The sequence below is a fragment of the Trichosurus vulpecula genome, chromosome 1 (assembly GCF_011100635.1).
Source record: "Trichosurus vulpecula isolate mTriVul1 chromosome 1, mTriVul1.pri, whole genome shotgun sequence".
NCBI lineage: Eukaryota > Metazoa > Chordata > Mammalia > Diprotodontia > Phalangeridae > Trichosurus > Trichosurus vulpecula.
Window position 1 is genome coordinate 499,650,280 of NC_050573.1, and position 23,910 is coordinate 499,674,189.

General features: G+C 42.6%; 1 protein-coding gene across 3 annotated transcripts in view; it reads right to left on the reverse strand.

Annotated features, from left to right (window-relative positions):
* Positions 1-23,910, reverse strand: part of TOM1L2 (target of myb1 like 2 membrane trafficking protein) — a 142,684-nt gene continuing 118,774 nt past the window's right edge. The window contains exons 11-16 of one of the 3 annotated variants that reach the window (XM_036739685.1): positions 23,132-23,249; positions 21,557-21,632; positions 19,504-19,569; positions 11,520-11,579; positions 9,964-10,000; positions 1-6,553 (exon numbers count right to left, since the gene is read on the reverse strand). In XM_036739685.1, coding sequence (XP_036595580.1) covers positions 6,405-6,553; positions 9,964-10,000; positions 11,520-11,579; positions 19,504-19,569; positions 21,557-21,632; positions 23,132-23,249 — 506 coding nt within the window. In that variant the 3' untranslated portion in view covers positions 1-6,404. The remainder of the gene's footprint in view (positions 6,554-9,963; positions 10,001-11,519; positions 11,580-19,503; positions 19,570-21,556; positions 21,633-23,131; positions 23,250-23,910) is intronic. The other 2 variants (XM_036739690.1, XM_036739696.1) reach the window with 2 other exon arrangements.

Here is a 23,910-nt window from a genome sequence, read left to right on the forward strand (position 1 = left end):
TTTGGTTGTTGTTTTTATTGGAATATTTCACATGCAAAAACCCAAACTCAGGAGATGGTAGCTGGAATGAGATCAAATGGTAGCATTTTAATACAATGGTATCACCATTAGCCATACACAAGTTACACCCAACATCATCTATTTATGGGAACACACAGCAGCAACGTGAAAACTGGCTGTGTTGTGCAATCTGACAGTGAACTTGACCCATTCTTCTTTTGAACAGATATATTCCCCATGTCAAACCCCCATCCCTTAAACCCTCCCAAATTACCCACTAGCTTCAGGAAATAAATATTCTGAGCCCTCCCCCCAATATTCATCTGGAAAGCCTACAGTTTTAATATACAGAGAAAACCCGCTATTATATGGGGTTACATGAGAAGTAGTGTTGTTAACAACAGCTCAGTGTACTTTGACAGATAAGAAGAGAGTTGTTGCTCCTAAGACTGAAGGGCCAAGGAAGGGAGGAAGGAGGGGAAGGAAGAGGAGGAGGAGGAGGAGGAGGAACTCATGAGGCCCAGGCTGTAATCAGAAAATACAAAAAGAATAAGGAATTTTGGGGGGGGGGTGGAGAGGGGGGTGCTGCAATGAACCAGGTGAGATCAGAATGAAGTTTTATGGAGAACACATATGAAGAAGAAAATATTTGCTATTGCTTTGTGTAGATGGGGAGGTGAAAACACATCCCCTTAAACATGGCAGGAGTGTGATGGTGGGGGAAAGGGTCATCTAGGTCAATACCACCCACACCGGAGAGGGAGTTACTATGAATAAAAGTAGGCATGGTACTAATCGAAGTGCAAGAGAAGCCAGGCATCCCAAGGACAGGTTCTTGGAGGAAGGCCCTGGGTTTGATACGGTCCTTACTGAATCACCTATTATTGGCCCAAGGATTTTCTTCAGCAGTCAAAGGGTTACCTGAATGCTCTTGGGGGAGGGGAGAGGAGGAGGGAAAAAAGCACTTGTTGGCTGAATCAGTGTTTCCAGGAAAAATAATGTCCTATGCTTTATTTAGAGCGCTTATCACAGAACTCAAGCTGAACCAGTTTTCCCTCTCCCTAGAAGAACAAAATGACAGAGGCTGCCCAAGAGGCATGCCTCCATTCCCACTTCCTGAGGCCCAGGACTTGGGTGCTTAACCCTACTTACAGAATTGGGAAGGGGACAAGGAAAAGAATGACCTGGACTCTAGTGTTTTGGCAAATGATCACCTCCGCTTAAGAAGGCTCTAAATCATAGTGAGGGTGGCCCAGAGACTGCGGTGGGGTTTTCCATATTGGGGAAAATACCTCAGGCTTGTCCAGTGGGAGGGAAACAATCAACCACTTTGATCCCTAGGTTTTAACGGTGGGCCTTCAGAGAGACCTAACTCGCCTAGTGAGTGGCAGTGGGACTTGGCAAGTCTGGGGAATGGGCTAAGAGAGAGGACGCTGAGTGATGGACAAGGAGGTCCCCCAACCCAGGACGATGGCATACTTCCTTCACTGGAAGAAATATTTTGTGCCTCTTCGCAAAGGCACCACTCCTACTTTCTCTCACTTCCCTGAGCCAGTTGGTTGGTTAAATATCCTCACATACCTCATACAGGGCACTGCTCTTGAGTGCTGGCCAAAGATGCACAGATGCTTCATGCAAAACCTCACGATATGCCCTTTTCTACCAGCATCCCCCCCGAAGTTAGGCGAATGATTAATTTTTACATCTCAGTACACAATGAGCATGGAAAAGGTTAAACACAGCTCAAAGAAAATATTTTGACAAAATAAATATTTTAACCTATAATCAGGTATAATTAGTACTTACAAGGAATTCCAACAATAATTTAGTGTAATTAAGTACATACTATATCTGTGATTTCTAACATTTTCAGAGATACTTCCTACGTTCATGATTTTTTTCCCCCTCCTTTGCAATTCATCCTCGGGACTACTTGCTTTGCTGACCCACATCTGTGAGCGACAATGCCTGTTCTCCGAGAGGGGGAGCTTGTCATAGCCAAGGGAAGAGCCTATCACCAAGAGACAGGTGCTGGTACTTCTATGGCTTCTGACTTGACACTGAAGAAAAAGAGCTTCTTGGTTCCTTTGAGCAATTCCTGGCTGATATGTCAGATCCTGATACAGGACATACTCTCTCAGTATGATTGGCATACATAAAAATCATGGGCAAGAGCTAAACTGAGGCCATTTCTGACTGCAGCGCCACCAGAGATGCAACTGACCCTGGATCCCTAGGATGCACTGCAGAACTGGACAGCGGTCTTTTTTTGAGTTAGGCGTGACTTATAGTTTTCTGCTGCACTGCCCATTGGGCTAACCTGGACCAGGGCTGTGACTAGCTCTGTTGCTGAATTCTTCTCTGGGTACATGGCCACCTTTCCTCAGTAGGGCCTTACTCCTCTTCACTGAGATCAATGACCAGGAAACCCTTGTGCACCATCCATCATCAGCTGAAGCATCTCCAAGCTGCTACTCCTACCTTGCTGAGATAGGTAAACATAAGAATTTGAGGTAACAAGTACAGATAATGGTTCGGAAGCAAACATATATTTGTAGTATAGGCTACTGGGAGCAACTTCTCCTTCTGTAAGAAAGAAGCTAAAACCAGACTAAAGAATAGGGAAGGGGCCTGATCATTCTCTCCTACTCCAAACACAGACAAAAAAAATGGATCAGTAATATTTCAAGACTCTCTTTTATGAAGTGGGAGGAGGAAAAAGCCTAGAGTGGAGCATGGCTCCACAGCCAGGTAGAGGCTAGAGAGGGTGAGAAGTTTATGGGACTGGCATCCCCCCCAAGCATCATCTTTTCCAAACACCGCAGTGTGGCTAAGGCGATATCACACAGGTCAGCACTAACAGAAGCTTCTGACAAGTGGGCGCAGGGACTCATTGCTGGATAGCTTCCTCAGGGTCTGACTAACCTCCTTAACAAACCTACATAAAGACATGGGATCCCCAGGTGGCCTGAAGATGCACGTGGCTCACATCTGAAACGTAAGAGGTTTCAAACAATGAAAGAGCCATTCACGGCCCCACAGTTTGGGGAAAAGTTTAACTTTGTCTTGGATGGGTCCGTGTACTTACAGTTATGCCAGAGAGATGCCTTCCCTTGGGCACAAGGAAAATTAGTTGATGCCAGAAGCTGGATTTCCAAAAGATATCATAACCTGCCTGCCAAGATGGATTCCTTGAAAAGAACTCTAAGAACTCATAGGCTGGGAAAATTACAGTCCTGTCACACAGGGGGAAGGTAGAGGAATAATATGATTGGAAAGAAAAGATATTAAGGCGTCTTGCCCAGTGATGTTTGCACGTTTGGCAAAGATAAGCCAGTTCTGGTCCCTATAAGAGGGGAGCTATTGCAACTCAATTTTAGAGCTCAAGTCAATGAGAGAAGGGGGTGAGAAGCAAAGAAACAGTGACTGAGCCCCTTTGGCATAAACCTGGTCTGTCTTTAGCATCCCCCCACGCCCCCTCCCCTCCCAGGGCTCTAAGTGTCATGAGGACACCGGATGTGAGGACATTGCAGGACACTGGCTGGAAAAACCAAATGAAAGGAAAAAAATGGGAAAAAGAGGAAAGAAGGCAAGAATGTGGGAGGAAACATGAGAAGGCAGGAAGAAGGTCTAAAATGGGGATGAAGTCAGGAAAAAGGAGGGACAGACAACAGAGAGGATCTTAGGAGGAGGAACTAAAAAGAATGGCCCAAGGAAAAGATTAGCAGCAGCTTAAAGCTGTCTGGGTAAGTTCCATAAGGAAGATGTCTGATCTGGTTTTGATTAGCTGAAGTTGAACTGGTTCTGACAGCTAGTCAGCAGGCCCAAGTTGCTCGTTCCCCAAGTTCAACGTTTAGGCACACTCATAGACTCTCAAAAGCCTGAAGGGACTCAGGCCACAGATATCTGGGGTCCAACTAGCGTCTCTGGTTCTTCACTGTGAGAACCAGCCAGGGCTAAAGCTGGCTTCTGGCTCAGCCACAAGAATGGTATTTAGCCTCACCCCGAACCTGAGCTGCCAGGTCATGTCTCTGCAACATCTAGTCCCTGATTCCAATACATCCTTTCTTTCCTGAAGGAAGAAAATTAATTAGCTCTGCTCTCTGCCAGCCAAAGCCTATGTTCCCTAGCTGAAACTCCTTTGACGTTGTACATGCCACTGCCCTGGGCCACAGAGAAGTCTAGGCTGGCCATGACAGGCACAATAATGGAAGGTGAATTTAGCTTGTAAACATCAGGCTGCATTCTGGGCCAAGATGAATATCTGCCCTCAGATGTTCACGAGGAACTCTGCCGACTTCAGGAATCTCCATTCCAGGGAGCAGCATCTGACTCAACGGGTCTAAATGAAGCAAACTCGGACTAACTCATGTCAAGTAGCTGCATACCAGCTGGTGAAAGTCAGTTCTCTGAGAACTGGCAAGGGGTAAGCTATTGAGAGCCAAGAGTAGGCAGTGCCTGGAAGAAAGAAGTCAAAGCACAACTCTCTTGGCTACGGCCACATTTTCCCCTCCAGTGACTGTGCAGTAGCAAGGTTAACATCCATCTGGCAGCTCTGGACAGGCAGGCAAGGGAAAAAGGTAGGACCTAAATGAGAACTCCTCAAACATCCAGTTTCAGATAAGCCCTGATGGACGGATGGATGAGGGCCCTGGCAAAGCGGCTGCTGCCTCCCTGGATGGCTGGACACCCACCCTCAGGCAGCCCATTAGTCATCTTTGCAGATCATCCTGAAGACCTAGGCCTTTTGCAGGAAGTCAAAGTGTGGAAGTGGACCACAGGCACTGAGAACACTCCCCCTAAAGAAGGGCCTAGGGGGCGGAAGGTTGACTTCAAGTTTGTCCAATGGGGGAGACTCAACCTTATGACTGTGGTGTCAGGGCAGGGCCCAAAGTAGTGCAGAGATGCCTTAGTGTCACAGCTGTCCAGGGCTCAAACAAGCCAGCAGAGTAGGACTCAGACAGCCATTCCTTCGCATGGGGAGGCTTGTAGGCAGCAGAGTGTAACTATTCCAGAGTTGCACGTGCAATACAGTAACAAACATCAAATACTTTCTCCAGGGCTCAGGGAGCAAGTGTTCCTAGTGCAAAATCCTTTTAAAGCATAAGAGCCAAGGAGGTGGGAGGGCCAAAGAGTGATATCCTCAACTTCTCCTTCCTGTGAGGTCATTTAACATTAGTGTTAATCCTACATGAGAGAGTCAAACTGCTGCGTGACCAATGTCTGGACGATTTAATACCGATTTTCACTGATGCACTCAACTCCTGGTCTCCTTCTTTCCCTTTAACTTTTCTTCCATTAACTAGATTTACTGGAAGTCACACAGAAACTGCATTCCACTAAAGGGTGTACCCTCTGCAATGCCTAATTTCTTCAGGATGGCAATGCCACCCTTTGCCAAAGATTTCAAGCCCTGTCTAGCTAAGTAGGTAAAGCCGAATCTACTAAGGAACAACTGGCATGGGCTTACAGCAAAGGGCCTTCTATGTGAATACATGGAAAGAGAAGCCCAAAAGGACCTACAACACAACAGACTGACAGGAAAAGTTTGCTGGAACATTGAGAAATAATGCAAAACTTTTTAAAGTGCTAGAAACCCCAAATACCCCTTAACCACATTGAGTTAACGCGTGCTGATGAGCAGCCAAAGGAGGGAAGTCATCAGACCACCATCTAGTCTCCTGAAGCCAACCTGGGAAAACTCACAGTGAAAGGAACAGACCAAAGAATGGAAAACCTCATAAGACTTGACATACCTCCTGAACACCCCAGCTAGACTCTCCATTCCAGAACCTGGTATACAGAGAAGTAAAAGAGGTGGAAGGCGGAATTCTAGAGCAGGAGTATAGGCCTGGACCTATAATCGGGAACACCAAGAGCAAGATGCTCCTCTACTTGAATCCATTTGGGCCCAATGATCCTCCATTGTCTCCTGCTAAATATTTGGCTACAAGGCAAGGGAAAAAGGAAACCACCTTGACGAGTCATCTCAAGGCTGGGCGGCGCTTCCTGCCATACCTGGTTTCCAACATGAGAAAAGTGAGCTCATGCAAGTACATTTTTTGGGGGGATGGACCAGGTGGGTAAGGTGGGTGGGAGCAGGGAAAGGGAGAGGTGAGTTTCAGTAGCAGCAGCCAATTTCACACAGCCGAGAAAGGAAAAGGTGGTTAAAGCTAGTATTGAAGGGTGGGAGACATAGAGGAAATAAAAGAGGGCTTCAAATGAGAGACAGGTGAAGTTTCCTTTTTAGTGAGTGAGAGCGGAATGACTGACTAGGGAGTGGGTAAGGGTGATAGATACAGGAGGGGTGATGAGGAGCCAGTGTTCTCCACAATGGAGTAGAGTATGGGGTGACCAGACAGTAGCGTTCTTCTGCACAGCACAAAGGAGACCAAGAAAATGCATCACAGGGCGAAGAGGGCGTCTTCAGAACGCTCGGGTTTTTTTCTTCCAGATGTGTTTATGGGTAATGTTGGTGCCTCCACAGGCGGGGATGGTAGATTAGGGACCATTTCAGCAGCTTTGGCTCTTTCTTCGAGAAATTTGTCAAATTCTGCAACACAAAGCCATTTTGAGAGCTAGAATTACCAGGGAAGCCCAGGATAAATGAACAAACATCAACTTTTCCCACAAGAAACTTAACTTCAACTGGTTTCCACAGCACCATCTATTTCTGGTTCCACAAAACCATCACAGAGGTGGTGTGGCACAGGGGATAGAGTACTGCATTTGGGAGTCAGGACCTGAGCTCAAATCCTGTCTCGGACACTTAATAATTGAGTGACCCCAGGCAAATCAATTCACCTGTATTAATCTTAGTTTCCAAGTCTGTAAAAGGGACACACCTCTAACATTCTTTCCAGCTCTAGTCTAGGATCCTGTGAATTGACTTGTGACTGAAGAATTAGAGAATTTTTTGTTTTTTTTTTAGAAAATTCATTGACTAGTTTTTCACACCCTGGCTTGATCTTAACTCTTCACATTTATTTCCCATGACTCCAGCAGCCTGGGCCCATACACCCTGCTCCTCCCCCACCTCCCCACACACACACAAACCCTTCTTAAAGTTCTGACCACACAGTCCCTGAAACCCATCCATCCGATGTTCTTATCTCTTCTCTGCACTTATTCTTATCCCCACTCATCCTTCAGCATGCCTATTTTATGAAGCCTTCTTTCCTGACTAGCTCACACTAATCTCTTTTTCTGAACCCCTTCAGAACTTAGCTTGCCACACAATTGGCACTCCTCTCTGTGTGTATGTGTATACACCCATATATAGGTATTCTTCATACATATATTCCCTCAGTATTGTACACTTTAGAATTTCATTATACAATAACTTGTATTTCACATGCATTAATCTTATGTTCTTAACACATCAGCGAACTCCTTGGGCAAAGGAGTTGTAAAAATATATGTATTACAGATTGTATAATATATGTATAAATATATGTATATTGTATATGTATATAATATTGTATAAATATATGTATTACAGATTCATTTTTTAAATACACATACATGCAAAATATATGTATTTTGTATTCCCCCATAGAGCCTAATATTGGGCTAGGAACAAAGCAGTTGCTTAACGAATGAAAGCTGGTTGATTGCTTCTCTTTTGGTGGGTGGTATCTTAGTAAGGATCTGGCCTAAGAACCGGAGATGTTTTGGAAAAATTAGGTGAGTTACAAACGACCATAAAGCATTGAATGAGGTTCTCTGAACAAACTGGGAAACTATTGGAGGCTACTTGGCTGCATCTACTGGGAGAAGCGACATAATGGTAGTAACACTAAAGTATAAATATCTGAAGACCAGGCCCCTTCTGAGAGGACATTCTGATGAGAGAGAGGAGAGAGAAGGAGAGGTTATGAGAGGCCTGAAGGGAGGAAATACAGATGATGGACTAAAGCATTGGAGGCACTGAAGCCCAACGTTAGTGATAGAGAGAAGGAAATGGAGTTCCAGAGAGGGGTTACACGGCTTACACAGTGAAGCAGTGAAGCCTAGACTAGAACCCAGGTCTCCTGCCTCTCAGTGCACAGCTTCTTCTATGCGTATCAAGCTCAGAAGGGCTACAATGGGTTGAGGGCATAATGGTTAAGGGAGGCAGAGGGGCAGACAGACCTCGGTTAGTGTAGAACTCTTGCTGGAGGCTCTCTTTACAAAAATAGACAAGAATGAAAGGCTACTCAGGGTTGTTCAGAGAGTTGAGAAAAAGCTGTGACTGGGAAAACAAGAATCATAGAAAACTACTTCCTAGCAAATCAGCTATCAAAAAAAATTCCTTTTAGGCTTGTTATTTGATTTGGTGGGGGAAAAACAGCATAGCCAGGGTAGGATTTCTACACTGGACTATACAGTTAGAGTACAAAGACAATACAACTTGGTGGGACTTGTTCCTTAATACTTTCTCTAGGTGTGGTGTACATAATGCCACAAAATGGATAGGGCTCATAAAATGTGCCCTGCTATGTCTCAAACATGTAACTGTAACCGGAGCCTTTTGGTTCAGTTACTGGGTCACTATGATATTAAATTCAAAGGGGGGAAGGGTTGTTAAGCTTTTGGGATTTTTTTTTGTTTGTTTTTAAACAGCTCAATTTACAGAGCTCCCACTAGGTAAAGTAAAGGGAAGATTAAACACTAAAGAATCTATTCTGCTTTATGTCTCTTGGGCTCCTAAAAGTTGATACTTTTTTTTTTACAGCCAAAGAAAAACCAAATTTATTAAAGATTCACCATACTGAGTAGAGTCTGAAGAAATCTCACCATTTGTGAAGTTTGTCTGACAAGCAGGCCAGATTCACCTAAGCTAGACTGAATCTGAGAACCTTCATGGAGGCAAGACGGACCTTATATACAGAAAGGTTGTGAGAGGGATCTAGGTGGTCAAGTAGTCTGGGGTGACGGGAGGAGGGGTTAGACGGAGGATCTTGCTGGGATTGGGGTGACTGGCTAAAAGGTCATACTTGATGTGGTCCAGACCTGAGTCAGGAGCCCTGGGCTTCAGGCCCAGGTCCAATATCACTAGCTCTTTGACATTGGGCAAACCACTTCCCCCCTCTGGACTTCAGTGAACCAAAGGCTGGACTACTAGAGGGTTTCCAAGGCTCTCAAGCTATCCCTGAGCTGGCATGGGAGCTCCAAGTGTTGGCTATGACTTCACGTACAGTTTTCCCTCTGCTGTCAAAGGTCTCCTTCCACTTGGTTTGGGGAGAGTGGACAAGGGTAAGAGTCTCATGTTACCAGAACTTCCTCTCACCTCTACGGCAAAGTGAAGCTGGTCTCAATGGAACATTTAGTTTCTTTTTTGGAAAAACAGTTAACTGGGAGCTTTTTCAATATTTCATTGTAGTTTTTTTTTCTTGAGGAGCGGAGGAGGAAGAGAAGACAACACTTTTAAACACCTGATTTAACTTTAACTAAAGAGAGCAATCCAAATTCAGGGAAGGGATAAAGAGCAAGAAGTTGTGGAAGGAGATGAAAATCAGAATAGTGAATAAAGGGCTCAATTTCCTAACAGTTTTAATTAAAAATAATGTTGCCTATTCCTATTATTCCTGTAAGTACTCAGTCTCTAAGGCTTCACCAAAGTGTTCTTCCCAGATAGTTGGAGCAATTCAGTCATCACCCTTCAATGCCCTTCTCTGACCTGGCTTTGGAGAGAACACTTCCAGTGCCACAGTGGCTGTGACTCTGGTTGGTTCTAGGCAAGAATAGGCTGGTGGGGGGAGGAGGAACTGGCAGACTCACAAACTGTCTGGTCCTAGTAGTTGATTTTTTATACACGTCTCCCCAGTTAGACCGTGAACTCTTTGAGGAGAGAAACCATGTCTTATATTCTTTCCTTATGGTCCCCATAATGCCTCAAATGGACCTGAGTCAATGTTCACTAACGATGTTGATAAAAAGAATCTTTGTCTGCAAAGGTCATTTTGTGCACTGCATGCTTACCTTCACTTGTGACTCCTTCCTCAGGCTCATCACCTTTCTGTGATGGGAACAAAGAAAAGGTAGCATTAGTGTCTCTAGCTGTGTCCTGGCCCTTCATTTTCCACTGACCTCCCTGGTCCATGGAAGCACAGCATGGCTGGCACATTTACAACCAGTACAGTTTTAGGGCCTTTAGATTCTCAAGAGCTGGGTAGAAGGGGGAAAGGTAGGCAGCTCTATTTTCTACAAAATAAGTACCATCCTGCCCAATGGTATGAATCTCATGTCCTCCCCATTAGGGTTCTGTGGCGTTTCTCTCAGGTCATAAGGGGGCAGAACCAATAAGCATATGCTACCAATGATGGATACTGAATGTTCTAACTGCACTTAATTCCCATTCCTTCTTTTAGCTGCTTTGCTTCTAAAGAAAAGAAGAGCTGCTGGAGAGGAAGAAATACATCCTTCCTGAAGGCTGTGTTTCCCAGCCTTTTTGAAATTGTGAAATACTACTGCTGTTGGCTGGACCTTACCATGCTACTATCCCCTCCAATACTTACTACATTTTTTAATTAGAAGTTTTAATTAAAGTTAATTAGAATTATTTCATTTTGAGAATTTCATTACACTCACGGATATAATTGGACCCACCCTAGAGTGTTATAAAACCAGGATAGAAATCACCAGCTTAGAGGCAATTAATAAACTCCCATGGACTTTATTCTCATACCATATATCTCCCTTGCCATAGAAAAGTATAATGTGAAGGGTTTTAGGAAAGGTAAGAGGGAAGCAAAAAGCACCCCAGATTAGTAAGGAAGCTACATTTTTTACTTTCATGAAAAAGAAATGATGGGCTGTATTAGACTTTAAGTTATTGATCTACTTCACAATGAATTGCTTTAGAAAGTCTCATTCTCTCTGAAGATGGCACAGGTAGCAGAACTTGAGATGAGGAGATGAGGTCTGGTTCTGGTTCTGTCATGGATCCATTTGACATTAGTAGAAGGAAGTTAAAGGTGGCTAAATAGTTGTGCCTTCTGACATCTGGCCCATGGACAGTTGATGCAGATAGTGCTACGGCAGAACTGTTTGTTAGAGGACAGTCCAGATATTGGAATAATTCTCCATGAAACAAGAACACCATCAGGTCTTCCTCATCATCTCACCTATGATGTAATTTCTAATAGAAGAAAGGGTGGTTTTTTGGCTACATTCTTAATAACTATAGCTTTCATCCTGATAGAAACACTCCTCCTGGAGGAAACTTCTATTATAAATCAAAGAGACACATGGGGGAAAATGTCTGATGGAGGCTTAAAAACCCCCCTGACAAGTAAACAGGAGTGGGAAGAGGGGAGAATGAGTTTTCAATCATATATGAGACTTGGAATATGCTACAGACTAATTGGAACTTCAGGTATAAGCACCCTGCTAAGTTGGAAGGGCCAGACAAACCATGTGGACCAATTGCTATGGAAGCCAAACTTTTTAACTGGTTTCTTTAGTATATAAAATGCATAATTCCCGTTCTTGGAGAAAGAAAGTTAAGAAAAAAAATATAAAAGTCAAAATCTCACCAGGTCCGTACTGAGCCACACCTCAATGTCATCCATGACAGAGGACTGCGCAACAGGGATCTATGGAATGCAGCAAAGAGGGCCACCGAGCCAGGCAAAACCCACAAACAGCCAGGGCAAAAAGAAAAAAAAATACCGGGTACAAAATTAAATAATCAAAAACCACCCACCTCCCCAACCAAACTCAAAATACACCGAGCAAAACATGACCAACATGGCACACAAATTTAAACGTAAGAATGCACTGAAAAGGCAACCAAATATGTAAGAGCAACATGTGAGGTAAATCATAAATAGGCAGGGACTGGCGGGGGAGAAATCATAAAAAGTAGAGCGAACCACATGGGACACTAAGAGGGAAGGGAAAAAACGGCAGTACACGTTCTTAAAATGGATAACTTTTTGACTCCTGATTTTAGTCACTGAAAAGAATCACCTCCACTCAATGTTGCAAAGGCACAATCTGAGGCACTAATCTTGGAATTTTGTTTAATTCAGGATTGCAACCAACTAACCAACCAACCAGTCTGTAAATGTATACCAACTGCATTGGTTGTCACCAGCCACCATCGATATGGAGACAGAAGTTCCCATCTCTGAGATGACCTGAGACTCCTGTCAGGTCTCGTCTGGCAACAGAGTTGTTAGTGATGGTGAAGAACAGCGGTACCACAGCCAAGGATGGAAATGAAAGGCTTTAAAATATCCATTAATGAGGATTGTTTCCGGCCCTTCGTTTGCCCAGCCAAAGGCATTTTGAAACTTTCTGTTGATGGGAAGGGCACTTAGGAGGGATGGATGGAATAGATGGGGTGGCACCAAGGGGATGAGGAGAGGAAGGGGGTCTGAGGACAAGAAACAGTGGCCCTGCCCTGGGCTCTAGAATACCTCTTGGAAAGTGAGTCTCACATTTCCCTGCAAGTTGAAGCATGGAAACCAGATGAGGTGTCTAGAAGAAGGGAGAACCTCTGAGCTTCAGGTTGACTTTTCTTTGTACTCATTTGGAGGGGCTAATAAGCAGGGCAGCTCTTAATACGATAACATCTTTTGAGCTCCTGGTCTAGTTTTGAATTTAAATCTGTTGCTCTGAACTTAAGGAAAGACTTTACATGATGGGTAACTTAGGGATAATTGGCCAGAGTTGGGGAGCTTGCCATAACTAAGAAAACTGAGATCTATCTCATTAGGGTGTGGTATGTTTCAATACGTAGGCCTGTCATGCTAAATATCTCTCGGGGTGGTCAGTTTAAAGAATGTCTTCAGTTAAAAATATTTAAGTTGCTGTCAAAAGTGATGTAAAGCCAAGGAAGTTCTAACACTAAGAAGCCACATTAATAAAGTGCTGGCTAAAAGCCTGGAGGAATTAGTTAATTGCCTTTAATTGATCCTGTTATGTTCTGGTATCAAAGATAATCTACCTTATATACCAAATTGCATCTCTGGTGTCTGGATGCTCACTGCCTGGGGTTCTATTTTAAATTCACTGTTTTCTAGGAAAATTCCAATTTTGACTTATTTCCATCTCAATGTCAAAGTTTTGATAAAGGATAAAGTTAAAACAATGAAATGAGTTGTTGCTTCAGTGTTTATTAAATGCTAACATTCTGACCTTAAAATTAAAGAAAGAAAAACTCATGTATCAACCCTATTTTAACAACCATGTGTCCCCTGGTTGAAACCACCTGTTAAATGACGATTTGACACAATGGGGGGTCAGAATTTTGAGGGGTCTATTAGTTCTAAAAAGAAAAAAAAATCTATAAATCTATGATTCTCTCACCCCTGAATAACGAGAAATCAACAGTAAGATAATCATATTTCCCTGAAAGCTGATATATGGCATCCAAATGAGGTGTCTGACAAAAATTAAGTAGGATCTCTGGACCCTTAAGAAGCTAACCAAAAAAAAAAAAAAGAAGAAGTTAACCAGATCTACCTTTCTATTTAGTTCTTACTAGCTATGTGTGACCTTGGTGAGGCCATTTCACCTCTGAACCCCAGTTTCTTCATCTATAAAATGGAAGAGTTTGGGCTAGATGACCTTCTGAGTCTCTTCTATCTCTAAAAGTCTATTCTAATAACCAGAAACTACACAACTGCACCCCAAACCACTTTTTGTTAAGGTCAAAAATATGCCAACCATCAAAGATCAAATTTGTAAATTTTGTCTGTTTTTATTTTCAACCTAATGACTTATTTAACTGCTGGAGAACTTAAGCAGAATGAACGGTCAAACCTCTCTCTCCCATCAAAAATCTGAAAACAAACAAAAAACAAACAGATCAAAAAACCTCTCAACAGTGTTCCTGGGAACAAAAGCAAGAAAAGCAAAAGCATAATTTAATCACTTCTCCAGGCACAAACACCATATGATGTGCTAAGAGCCCTTAATCTGAGCAACAATCATTAGGTTAAAAGTAATGTTGACATAATCAAAGTATGCTAATTTCTAGATGGCTGACAAACGTGTGTCTTTCTTTCACATATATATGCACATATGTAAGTGGTGCCAATTTTTAAAGTTTCTAAATTTTAAAATGAGAACGTTCAGCCTCTGGGAGTTTATGAAATGCTAATATTCAAGAATTATTGCTTAAAAGTAGAGTCTTCTCAAATGGGAAAAGAGAGACAGTGATAACTTAGGAATTAATGTATATCTACCTCACATTTTTGTACCTTTTTCATACCTAGCTGGACAGTACAGTGGAAGAAGCCCAGAACCTGGAGGTAAAAGACCTAGATTTGAGTCACTCTTCTGTCACTTGTTAGCTCTGTGGCCCTGGCCAAATCAGGCAAATCTGTGTATTTTAGTGTATCTCTATATAGCTGTATCTATATAGTGGGAATGATAATATTTGCATGCCCTCCCTCAACTCGCAGGGTTGTTTCAGAGAAGGATACCTCGTAAGCCATCAAGAATTATAGAAACAAGAACCATTGTTATTGTCTTACAACAGTAAGTCTCCTCCAATAGAAAACAAGTGTTTGTTAGGATATGTAGCTTTTTCAGATGTTATTTCCACAGCTCAGATGTGTATTCACATGTTCCTGACTTCTGTGAATTCCTCTCCAACACTCTTTTGGTTGTTCAGTCATTTTTCAGTTGTGTCTGATTCTCCATGACCCCATTTGGAGTTTTCTTGGCAAAGACGCTGAACTGGTTTGCCATTTCCTTTTCTGGCTCATTTTACAGATGAGGAAACTGAGGCAAAAGGTTAAGTGATTTGTCCAGGGTCACACAGCTAGTAAGTGTCTGAGGCCAGATTTAAACTCAGGAAGATTAGTCTTCCTGACTCCAGGCCCAGCAGCCTATTCACTGTACTGCCTAGCTGCCTCATAGCTGCTTCTAATACCTCCCCCTCTGCCCCATCCCCAATTAGTTACCAGAGGAAAGGAATTATATCTTTTTATCTTTGAGTGAGTCTGGGATAGCAGCTATTATGGCATAAGAACAAATGAGTTTAATACTGAATCTCCTCAGGATGGTAAACTTCTGGAAACTCCAAAAGTTAAGAGCATGGGGAAGATTTTTCTCTCTTTTTGATTCTACCAACTAAGTAATGCTCAAATCATGTAGCAGAGTCCAAATGATTAAGTGTTTTTAAACTGAAATCTGAAATAAGGTCAAAGAAAAACAGCACAATGTGATGATGAGAGTCCTCAATGTTCACTTTTACTAGAAAATGAGGGCCTTAGCCCAGATGATCTTGAAGGTTCCTAAGAGTTCTAAATCCTTTAATCCAATGGAATCTATGATTGGGCCCCAGGGGAGCTGGATCCTAGTTCTTAGTTGTTTGAACTTAAATAAGTCATTACCAGACTTTTAGATGAGGGGGTTGGACTAGGGGAGCTCTAAGATCTCTTCCAGCTCTAACATTTTAGGATTCTATAATTAAAAGGCAAATCACGCAACTCTGCACTGCTTTGGTTTTCTAATTTGGGAAAGAAATTGCTGGAATGAAGTAGTTAATGTATGAAAGGTCATTCACTCATTCATTCAACAAGCATTTTTAAAGGGCCTACAGTAATACAATAATACTTGCTGGGTGTGCAAAGACAAAAATCAGATAGCCCCTGCCCTTAAGAAACTTTCCCCTTCTCATGGAGGAGGACCCCAGAGCAGAAATTTCTATGGAGTGTATTTGTTGACAGACATAAGGCAGAAGTTTGGTTTTGCACAGATTAGCCATTTGAACCTCCATATCCTAATAAACAATTTCCTCTAATGCTATATGTCTTCTAATTTCATCTTCTAATTTCATTGGTCAGACACAAAACTGAACAGGAGGCTGTTTTAAAAAGGGAAAGCAGTTTTTCTCTCCTTGTGAGTAGTTCTAGAAACATAACTCAAAGAAAACTGAGGACAAGGAACGGAAGCAGTTCTAGTCTCCAGGGACTAACAGGCCAGGGAAACACTGCACGGCACAAGTGGAAGGGACTGCAGGGGTCATCATAATAATGATGATGATAACGACTGACATTTACACAGTGTTTTAAGGTCTGTAAAGCATTTTACACACACTATCTCATTTATGCCTCGTAACCACCCCATGAGATAAGTGCTACAAGTATTATTAAACCCGTTTTATAGGTGAGGAAACCGGGCCCAGAGAGGCCAAGCTACTTGCCCACAGTAACACAGTCTTTCTGACTCCAACTCTACTACTCTACACCACGATTCTACAAGTCTAATCCACTCTGAACCAGGACAGGAATCCCTCTTTAACTGCTCTGATAAGTGGTCATCTAATTTCAAGTTGAAGACCTCTAGGGAAGAACTTGCTACATAAGAAGCACCCCCTACCTGGGGGCAGCTAGGATTTTAAGTTTCTCCTTACTTGGAGTGAGAAATGGACTCTCTTCATTTTCCTCTCATTGCTGCTAATTCTACCTTCTGGGGCCAAGCATTTTGAGGGTTTCTTTTCTAAAGTGAATGCTCTGATGTCTTAAGCAACTTCAATAATAACCATCTACTAGATGGTAGTAGAAAGGGCAGCATACTTAGAGTCCCTTGAGACTGGTTCCAGTCTTAATTCTGCCTGTTTGCACTCTCCATGTGGACGTGCAACACTTCTCTGGGCCTCAGTTTCCTCATTTGTACAATATGGGAGTTGGATTAGATGATTTCTAATGTCCTTTCTAACGCTATTCTAGGCTTCTGAGATCTTGTGCTCCGACTCAAGCTAAATGCTGCCAGTACTAGAATGGGTTAGGAAAAGTCAAGACTGCACTCACTTTACTTTAGGCCACATCCAGAGGACCCCTTCACTAAAGTCTTACTCTGATTGCCTCACTGAGGTGATCTTGTGTTCTCAAAGGCTACATCAACGGAACAGTAATTCCAGCAAGTTCTACCAAGGTGGAAAGACTGAGTACAGGTCCAGCGCTGATCTGGATATATACTGCTGGAGGATGGGCGAAGACAGATTTGGAGAGGCTCATCTGATTATGTTGTGTGCAAGATGATGAGGTTTTTTTAGTCATGGCAGTTCTTGAAAAACATCCATTAAATTATAGAGAGGTTTTGATTGGGCACCAATCAAAGGAGTACTCACATTAACAAAATCACAGACTTTTGATATGTGCACAAAGGTTTAGATTCTACTTTTTATCCATGTGTTTGGCTGGTCCAATGACAAGGACAATAAAAACAAACCAAAGAAACTAGACAGATCAGTATCTTTGAAGGCCTGACTCAAATTCCACTTCTTCTGTGAAGCTTTGCTGACCACTCTGACCTGAAGAACTCTCTTCCTTTGGACTCCAATAGCACTTATTTGTCTGTACCGTTCCTTTCATGATTAATCATGCCTAGCCTGGTAACATCTCTTCTATTGTTGGTCTTGAGCTGCTATTTAAATCTCAAATTGCTTTTTAACTTTCTTTCAAGCTTATGTCTTATCTGCCCAACTAGATGGTAGGTTCAATTATAGGGAGCTGTATCTCATAGCTCCATCTCCTCCAAAGTACCTTTCACAACAAGGCTGAGTATTCAATAAATCTTTTTTTCTTTCCAGTTGGATAAAGACAAAGGGCTAAAATGGGAAGGGGAGAGAAGCAAATTGCAAAGGAAAAGTTACATGGGAACTAGTGAGCGGGAATAAACCTACCATTTATCAACTTCTGAGATCAAAGGATTTCATTTAATTCTGCAATTTATATACCTCTGGTGCCATTTTAAAAGAGATAGTAAAATTCTTCCCTAACCCTCAGCACCAACTCATAGTTAGGGGTGTAAGAGTTCTTCCTCCTGTTCTCACTCAATAGTACAAAAAGTTACCAAATAAAGAACTTGCACTATGGAGGTTTAGAAAGACTGGGGTTTTCCATTCTACTGTAAATAGTGGCAAAGCATTTAATACATACTGTTAAAAACATAACAAAAACTACAGTCAGGCAGAAGAGACACCAGGTTAAAAGTAACTGTTAGTTTGGTTTTGTCTTAAGGGGTGTGGGGTGATTAGAGAACTCTATCTACTGCATTTATACAGCAAGGAAGCAGCCTGTGTCCATGGAGGCAGATGTTGGCTCCAGTTCACTCAGCCAGCAGGGCTGTCTAGAGGAAGGCTGCAGTATCCTTTTTTACAGGATTGATGACCACAAGGCAAGATAGTAAGGATAAAGGTGGGGAAAGGGAGTGGATTCTTCCAATTTAGCCACAGGAGAGCTGTATGAAATCACAAAGAAATCATGGAATTAGGAAATTCCTGACCTTTTCCTCTAAGTTTTACTACAGAGAGAGAAAGAGAGAGAGAGAGAGAGAGAGAGAGAGAGAGAGAAAGAAATAGGTAGAAGAAGAACTGGTCCAACTTAGAATGGATTAAATGAGTATGTAGATTGTTTCAAAACACTTGGGGTTCCCTGGTTCCACCCCCCAAAAATTTCTCTCACGTGGCTTAGTGAGCTTATACTGGGGGTCTCCAAGGACAATTAGAAAAAAAAATACTAGCCATGTAAGGATTCCTAAATGTGCCTACTCTTAGACCATTGCTGGGTATTTTCACTATTCCTAAAGCCTCTACTCACCCACTAAGCCTAGTTCAGAGGTTCCAGTGGACTGACTGGAGTAGGAGCTAATCTTTTCAAAATTCAAGAGGGATAAAACCCTCAAAGGTAAAAAAAAATCATTCTAATTTAAACCCAGTTTATCTCCAATGGTGGCATGTCTGTTTGACATTTCCCATCTAGAGCTAGTGCTCTTTTTGTGTTCTCACAGGTACTGTTTTTACCTCTTCTTCCTCCTCCCCCGCCAGGACTTTCAGCCCCCCGAATTGAGGGACCATGCTTTCCTAGTTTTTCAATATCTCTTTAAGCTCCCCCATTTCCACACCCAAATTTGCCTAAGACAGTGTTTTCTATGTAGCAGGAATTCAATAAGTATTGATGACTAGATGTAAAATGGCTACCCAAAAGTCAAATATAATGGAAGCCATGGGTAGAAAGCAAAGAATTTATGTTTTATAAGTCAATATCTATTTAGTCCTAAGGACCAAGGGCACTTTAAAGAAAGAGAGCTCATCTCAATTCCAGGTTTTCAAAATGCAGGTGCAACATGAATGTTCTTTGCTGACTGGCTCACTTCAAGCTAGCTCCTTTAAAAGTATCACCTCCCAGAACTAAATCACCAGTAAAACTTGTGTTTATCCTGGAAAAGCAGATACTGCATATGGCTATCAAGACAGTAAAAGGAAGAAAGGGATTCATTGCCCATCCCCAGCTTATTTTAAAAATCATTAAAGACAACATAAACAGCAGCAGAAAAGCACTTCCGGTGTTTTCCTGGGCTGGAAGTCTAGTTTAAGAAGATTGTAACAGAAGTAGAAATTTGGCTCTCAAAGGCAGCCTTGTACTGTCTGATTCACAGAGTTCAGTAGACCGGGGAAGGTAAACAGAAGATGATTATTACAGAGGCAGGGATGGGGGAGGTGGGTGGGGAGGGGGGCACGGACAATAGGAGGTTTTGCTTTTGCTGGTGATATCTCACCATTCCTTGTGTAATTAGCCACTTGTCTATAGGCTCCATGTCGGAGTTCCCACCTTTACCTCTCCTCTGGGCGGAGAAAAGAAATGTCCCAGAAAGAAAGAAATCACAGCAATACTCATGACCAAAAAGTTAAAAGTGTATCAGCAGCGAAAGAAAAGTTACTGTTCATATTCACTTATTTATTCAATTTAAAAAAACCATGAAAACCCACAATGTTTCCCTTAGCCCCTCTGTAAAAGAGAAAAAAGGTTTAGTGACCAAGATGAAACTCTCAATATTAAAGCACCATCATAAATACTGAGCTGGAATGATATATTTCCTAAATAGTTAACCTGTTTTTATATAATCTCCAAATCTCTTGACACATGCCAGACCTTGGCTTCTTCCAATTGAGCAATACAGACATTAAGCAATTAAAAACCTCATCATTTGATAAGACGCTAGTCATTAGGACCTTTGAAAACAGTGGGGTGATCCAAGCCGCTGACCTAAACAGGCGGAAGTTCATCGCATCTACCAAATCTACTAGGACTGGAATACTTTGACCAGTCACCTTATGTAGGCTCAAAGTCTTCTGTCTGAACTGATAAACGCTGGGTACCAGTGTGAATGACAGAAAGCACTTGTTCCTAGCACTGCTGTTATTAGCCAGGATATTAGTTCAGCTTGGGGCAGGGTGACCACCATAAGAAAAGAAAGCATTTATTCCTGGCCGATAAAGTGGTGATTCAAAAGCTGGGTGGGTTCTTTTACTCTGAGTATTAGTTTTCCCACACTAGCTCAATTTAAAAATAGCTGGATATTCCTGGGTTTCTATATTTCATTTAGCAAAAAGAAAAAAAAGGGACTGTGACACTGAAAATGCTTTGGGTCAGCCGACCTGACCAGGGCTGCGGCAGTCCACTAATCTTACAGGGAAAGCAAAGCCCAGAGTTGTTATGAAACAGGCGCAGGCCCTACAGGCAGATGCTGGACTAGCTCTTCAATGTCCCCTAGTGGCTGATAACGAGAGGAACATGCGCCAATTCACCAAATGTCCCACCGGTGGGTTCTATGTCGTTGGTGTTATTGGTTTTGTTTTCGGAATGTTACCGTGTGGTACGCCTGGCAATTCACTTAGACAAAATTCAGGGTTAAAAAAGGTGATCTGCTATCATAAGCAAGGAGGCTAGTGGCCTTTTTAAATTCTTCTTTGAAAATCGATGGATCTACACTACACTAGGCTGGCTTAGTATAGACTGGACCTGTGGGAAGGTCTCCTACCAACCTGTACTGCACCCCCACCTCACCCCAACACACACACACCCTGCAGCACCTCAGCGCTATCAGGAGTGGGGGGCAGGGGATGCTAAATAGGTAGAAAAGCCCTAACTTTTCTTTTCTAGTTATCTGAAATAGTCTAAAAACTTACAGTTCTAGCTTGCAATACAAAGAATTACAAAATCTTCCTCACCTCTCCTCATTTTTCTCAATGTTATCTGATCCCTTGTAAGAAGTCACATGGGGGTGGTGGGAGTGATACTGACAAACAAGGACCTTCCCAAATTCTCTTAGAAATTTAATTTCCTGAGAATTACTCCCTTCATTTCTGTACACTGTCATGACTATCCACTTATCCAAGTCTTCTTCCTTTTTTGTTTCAAGCACTCAAAAACCTTAAATGTGTCAAGATGGCTACCTTGAACAAGCTCACTGCCTCTTCATAATCGTGCTAACAGTGCCAATGACACGTTACATAAAGAAATCCTTTCCTCGTGAGCACTTCTATTTCTAAATAGCCTCTGTCACTGGATTTTTCTCTCCCTGAAGGGCAAAGTATCAGAAGAGTCCAAGCTGGAGGCCAAACGCTAAGAGGGAAGTGCAGCTGTGCCCCCTCAATGGGGCTACAGCTCTTTCCTGGGGTCCAGTGAAGGGCCTATCGCTAGGATCCTGTTCATTGCCAAGATGAGTCTCCCTTTATCTAGCCGGATTGACTCAATGATTCTTTTCTTCTAGGGAACTCTGTTTTCAAATGTCTTCTTTCCACATAGGGGAAACAGGTTTAAAAACCTACCACTCCAGCGCTCTGTTTTCGAACATCTAATGCAGAGGCCAGTCCTCCCACCGCTTGTGGATCCTCATAAGTGACTCTGGAAACAAAGCACAACAAGCAACTTTAGTTCAAACTACTGATGATGGAGGACTCTGTGATCAGCTTTCTATTCTGGACGACTTGGAATGCAGTCCCCTTCTTGAATACACAAGAAAATCTACCCGCTGGCTCTGGATCATGCTGCCTCACTGATGTTTGACAGGAATCAGGAGAGTTAGGTTCTAACTGGCTTGAGTCTTAATTTCCTGTGAGACTTTTTTTTTCCTCATCTGAAAAATATCATACCCTGATCTCACCGGGATGCTTCAGAGGCTCAATAAACGAATGTCTGAATTCAGGGCTATGAAATATACTTGAGACCGGGTTTGTGTGGAAAGTCAAAGTAATGCTAATTATTATGAGAGATAAAGAAACCACATTTGCAGGTATAAGAAAAAAGGCTTATGAATAATGGGGCTCTAGAACCATTATGTCTATGAATATGAAGGACAGTCTCTCCTCCCCTCCCTCCTATGCCGGTTTTTCTTTTCTCTGTTACACAAACACTTTGTTCCAGTGAGGATGCCAAAAGGAGAGAAATGGACTACTATTCTGTCTTTAGAACTCTGGAATGTGTCCCTAGCCAACATTTATGTGGTGCTTTAAGGATTCCAAAGTGCTTTACATGCATTATCTTATTTGGTCTCCATAATAACTCTGTGAGGTAGATGCATATTACAAATGAGGAAACTGAGGCTGAGGAGGGTCAAGTGACTTGCCCAGAGTCACATAGGTGTTATCTAAGGCAGGATTTGAACTCGGGTCTTTCTCAGTGCTCTATGCAATGAGCTACCTGGTTGCTCAGGTTTGTTTCTGGTCAAAGGGGACAAAGAAGGTTGCCAGAAATAAGACCCAGGGCTCCTTAATGAGCAAAGGGCAGTGGTGTCCCGGAATGGAAGACAGAGATGGCACGAAGAAGTGTTTCTACTTGGAACACTTTATGACAAAACCACATTTGCAGGTATAAGAAAAAAGGCTTATGAATAATGGGACAAAAAGCCAAAAAGTATGAAAGTATCCAGGGAAGTGCTTGCTGTAGAAGCAACATCACAGCTTTCAGATCTCACACCCAGTTCTGCTGGTGTCTGGGGGGGACTTTCTTCACCAAAGTTTACATAGCTGTATGTAAAACTTTATTTTTTGGCAGTTTCAATTTATATGGTAATCCACTCTGCTCCAAGGGCAGGGCATGGGGTTTGCTTCATTTTGAACAGTGATTTAGGGGGTAGAAGAAAAAAAATAAAGAGAAGTCCCTGTTTGTAACAGATAGGAGAAAACACACTGCTACCAAACAAACCATTCCCCCACTGAAGGGAAAGGGAATTCCATTCAACATCCTCATCAGATGCCAAATCTTCAGCCCCACATTTTAAAGCTCTGGGTAGTAGTGCTGGTCCTCATGAATGGAAGCTCCTTTATGTTGGCTTTTACCCAAGACTGAGTCAGTTACTCTTGCTCCCAATTTCTTTAGAGTGCTACTAAAAAGCCCCCACTTACGTCTTACGCTGTTCAGCCAAGGAGTTTCCTCTCGTCTGGGCAAACATATCAAAGTCATCTTGGGGGTTACAGTGCTGGAGAGAGCTGAGGGTTCCACTGACACTATCTGTCCCCAAGTCTAAAGAGGACAATAATGAAATGTTGGTCACAGACACACCTCTTTCCTCCAAGACAGGTGACTATTTTATATATTACAGATTCAAGTACTTCCTATTTTCGAAAATGCTCCGTGAGCAGGGAACAAGCTACAGGTATGGAGATACGGGGTTTGGATGAAGATAAATGTATTTTAACCCCCAGTCTGTGAGTGAGTGGGAAAGAGTCCATTTACAGAAGCAAGGGGAGAGAAAGACCAGCAAAAAGGATCACAAGATCACAGATTTAGAGCTGGAAGAGATCTTATAACTAATCTAGTCCACACTCTTCATTTTACAGATCAGGGTACCGAGGATTTGTCCAGTGTCAAACAGGTCATGTGACAAAGGTGAAAAAGAGAATGGGGCAATAAAAGATATCATATGCTATTAATCACATAACTATGGAAGTGTGCTCAGATTTGTCCTGGTTGGATTTTACAGAGCAGGCATGGATATTTTCTGCCTGGTTTCAATCTAACAGGTGGAACTTGGGAGCCAGCTCCCAGCCAGGATGACTCTGGGGGTGTAGCAGGTAACGATGAAAAGTCTCCCTCTCAGCTGCAGGAGTGGTGGAATAGGAATTGAGCGTACGGACAAAAGGTGTGACCTGCCAACCTCTCAGTCTCTTTTCCTTGATGGCTT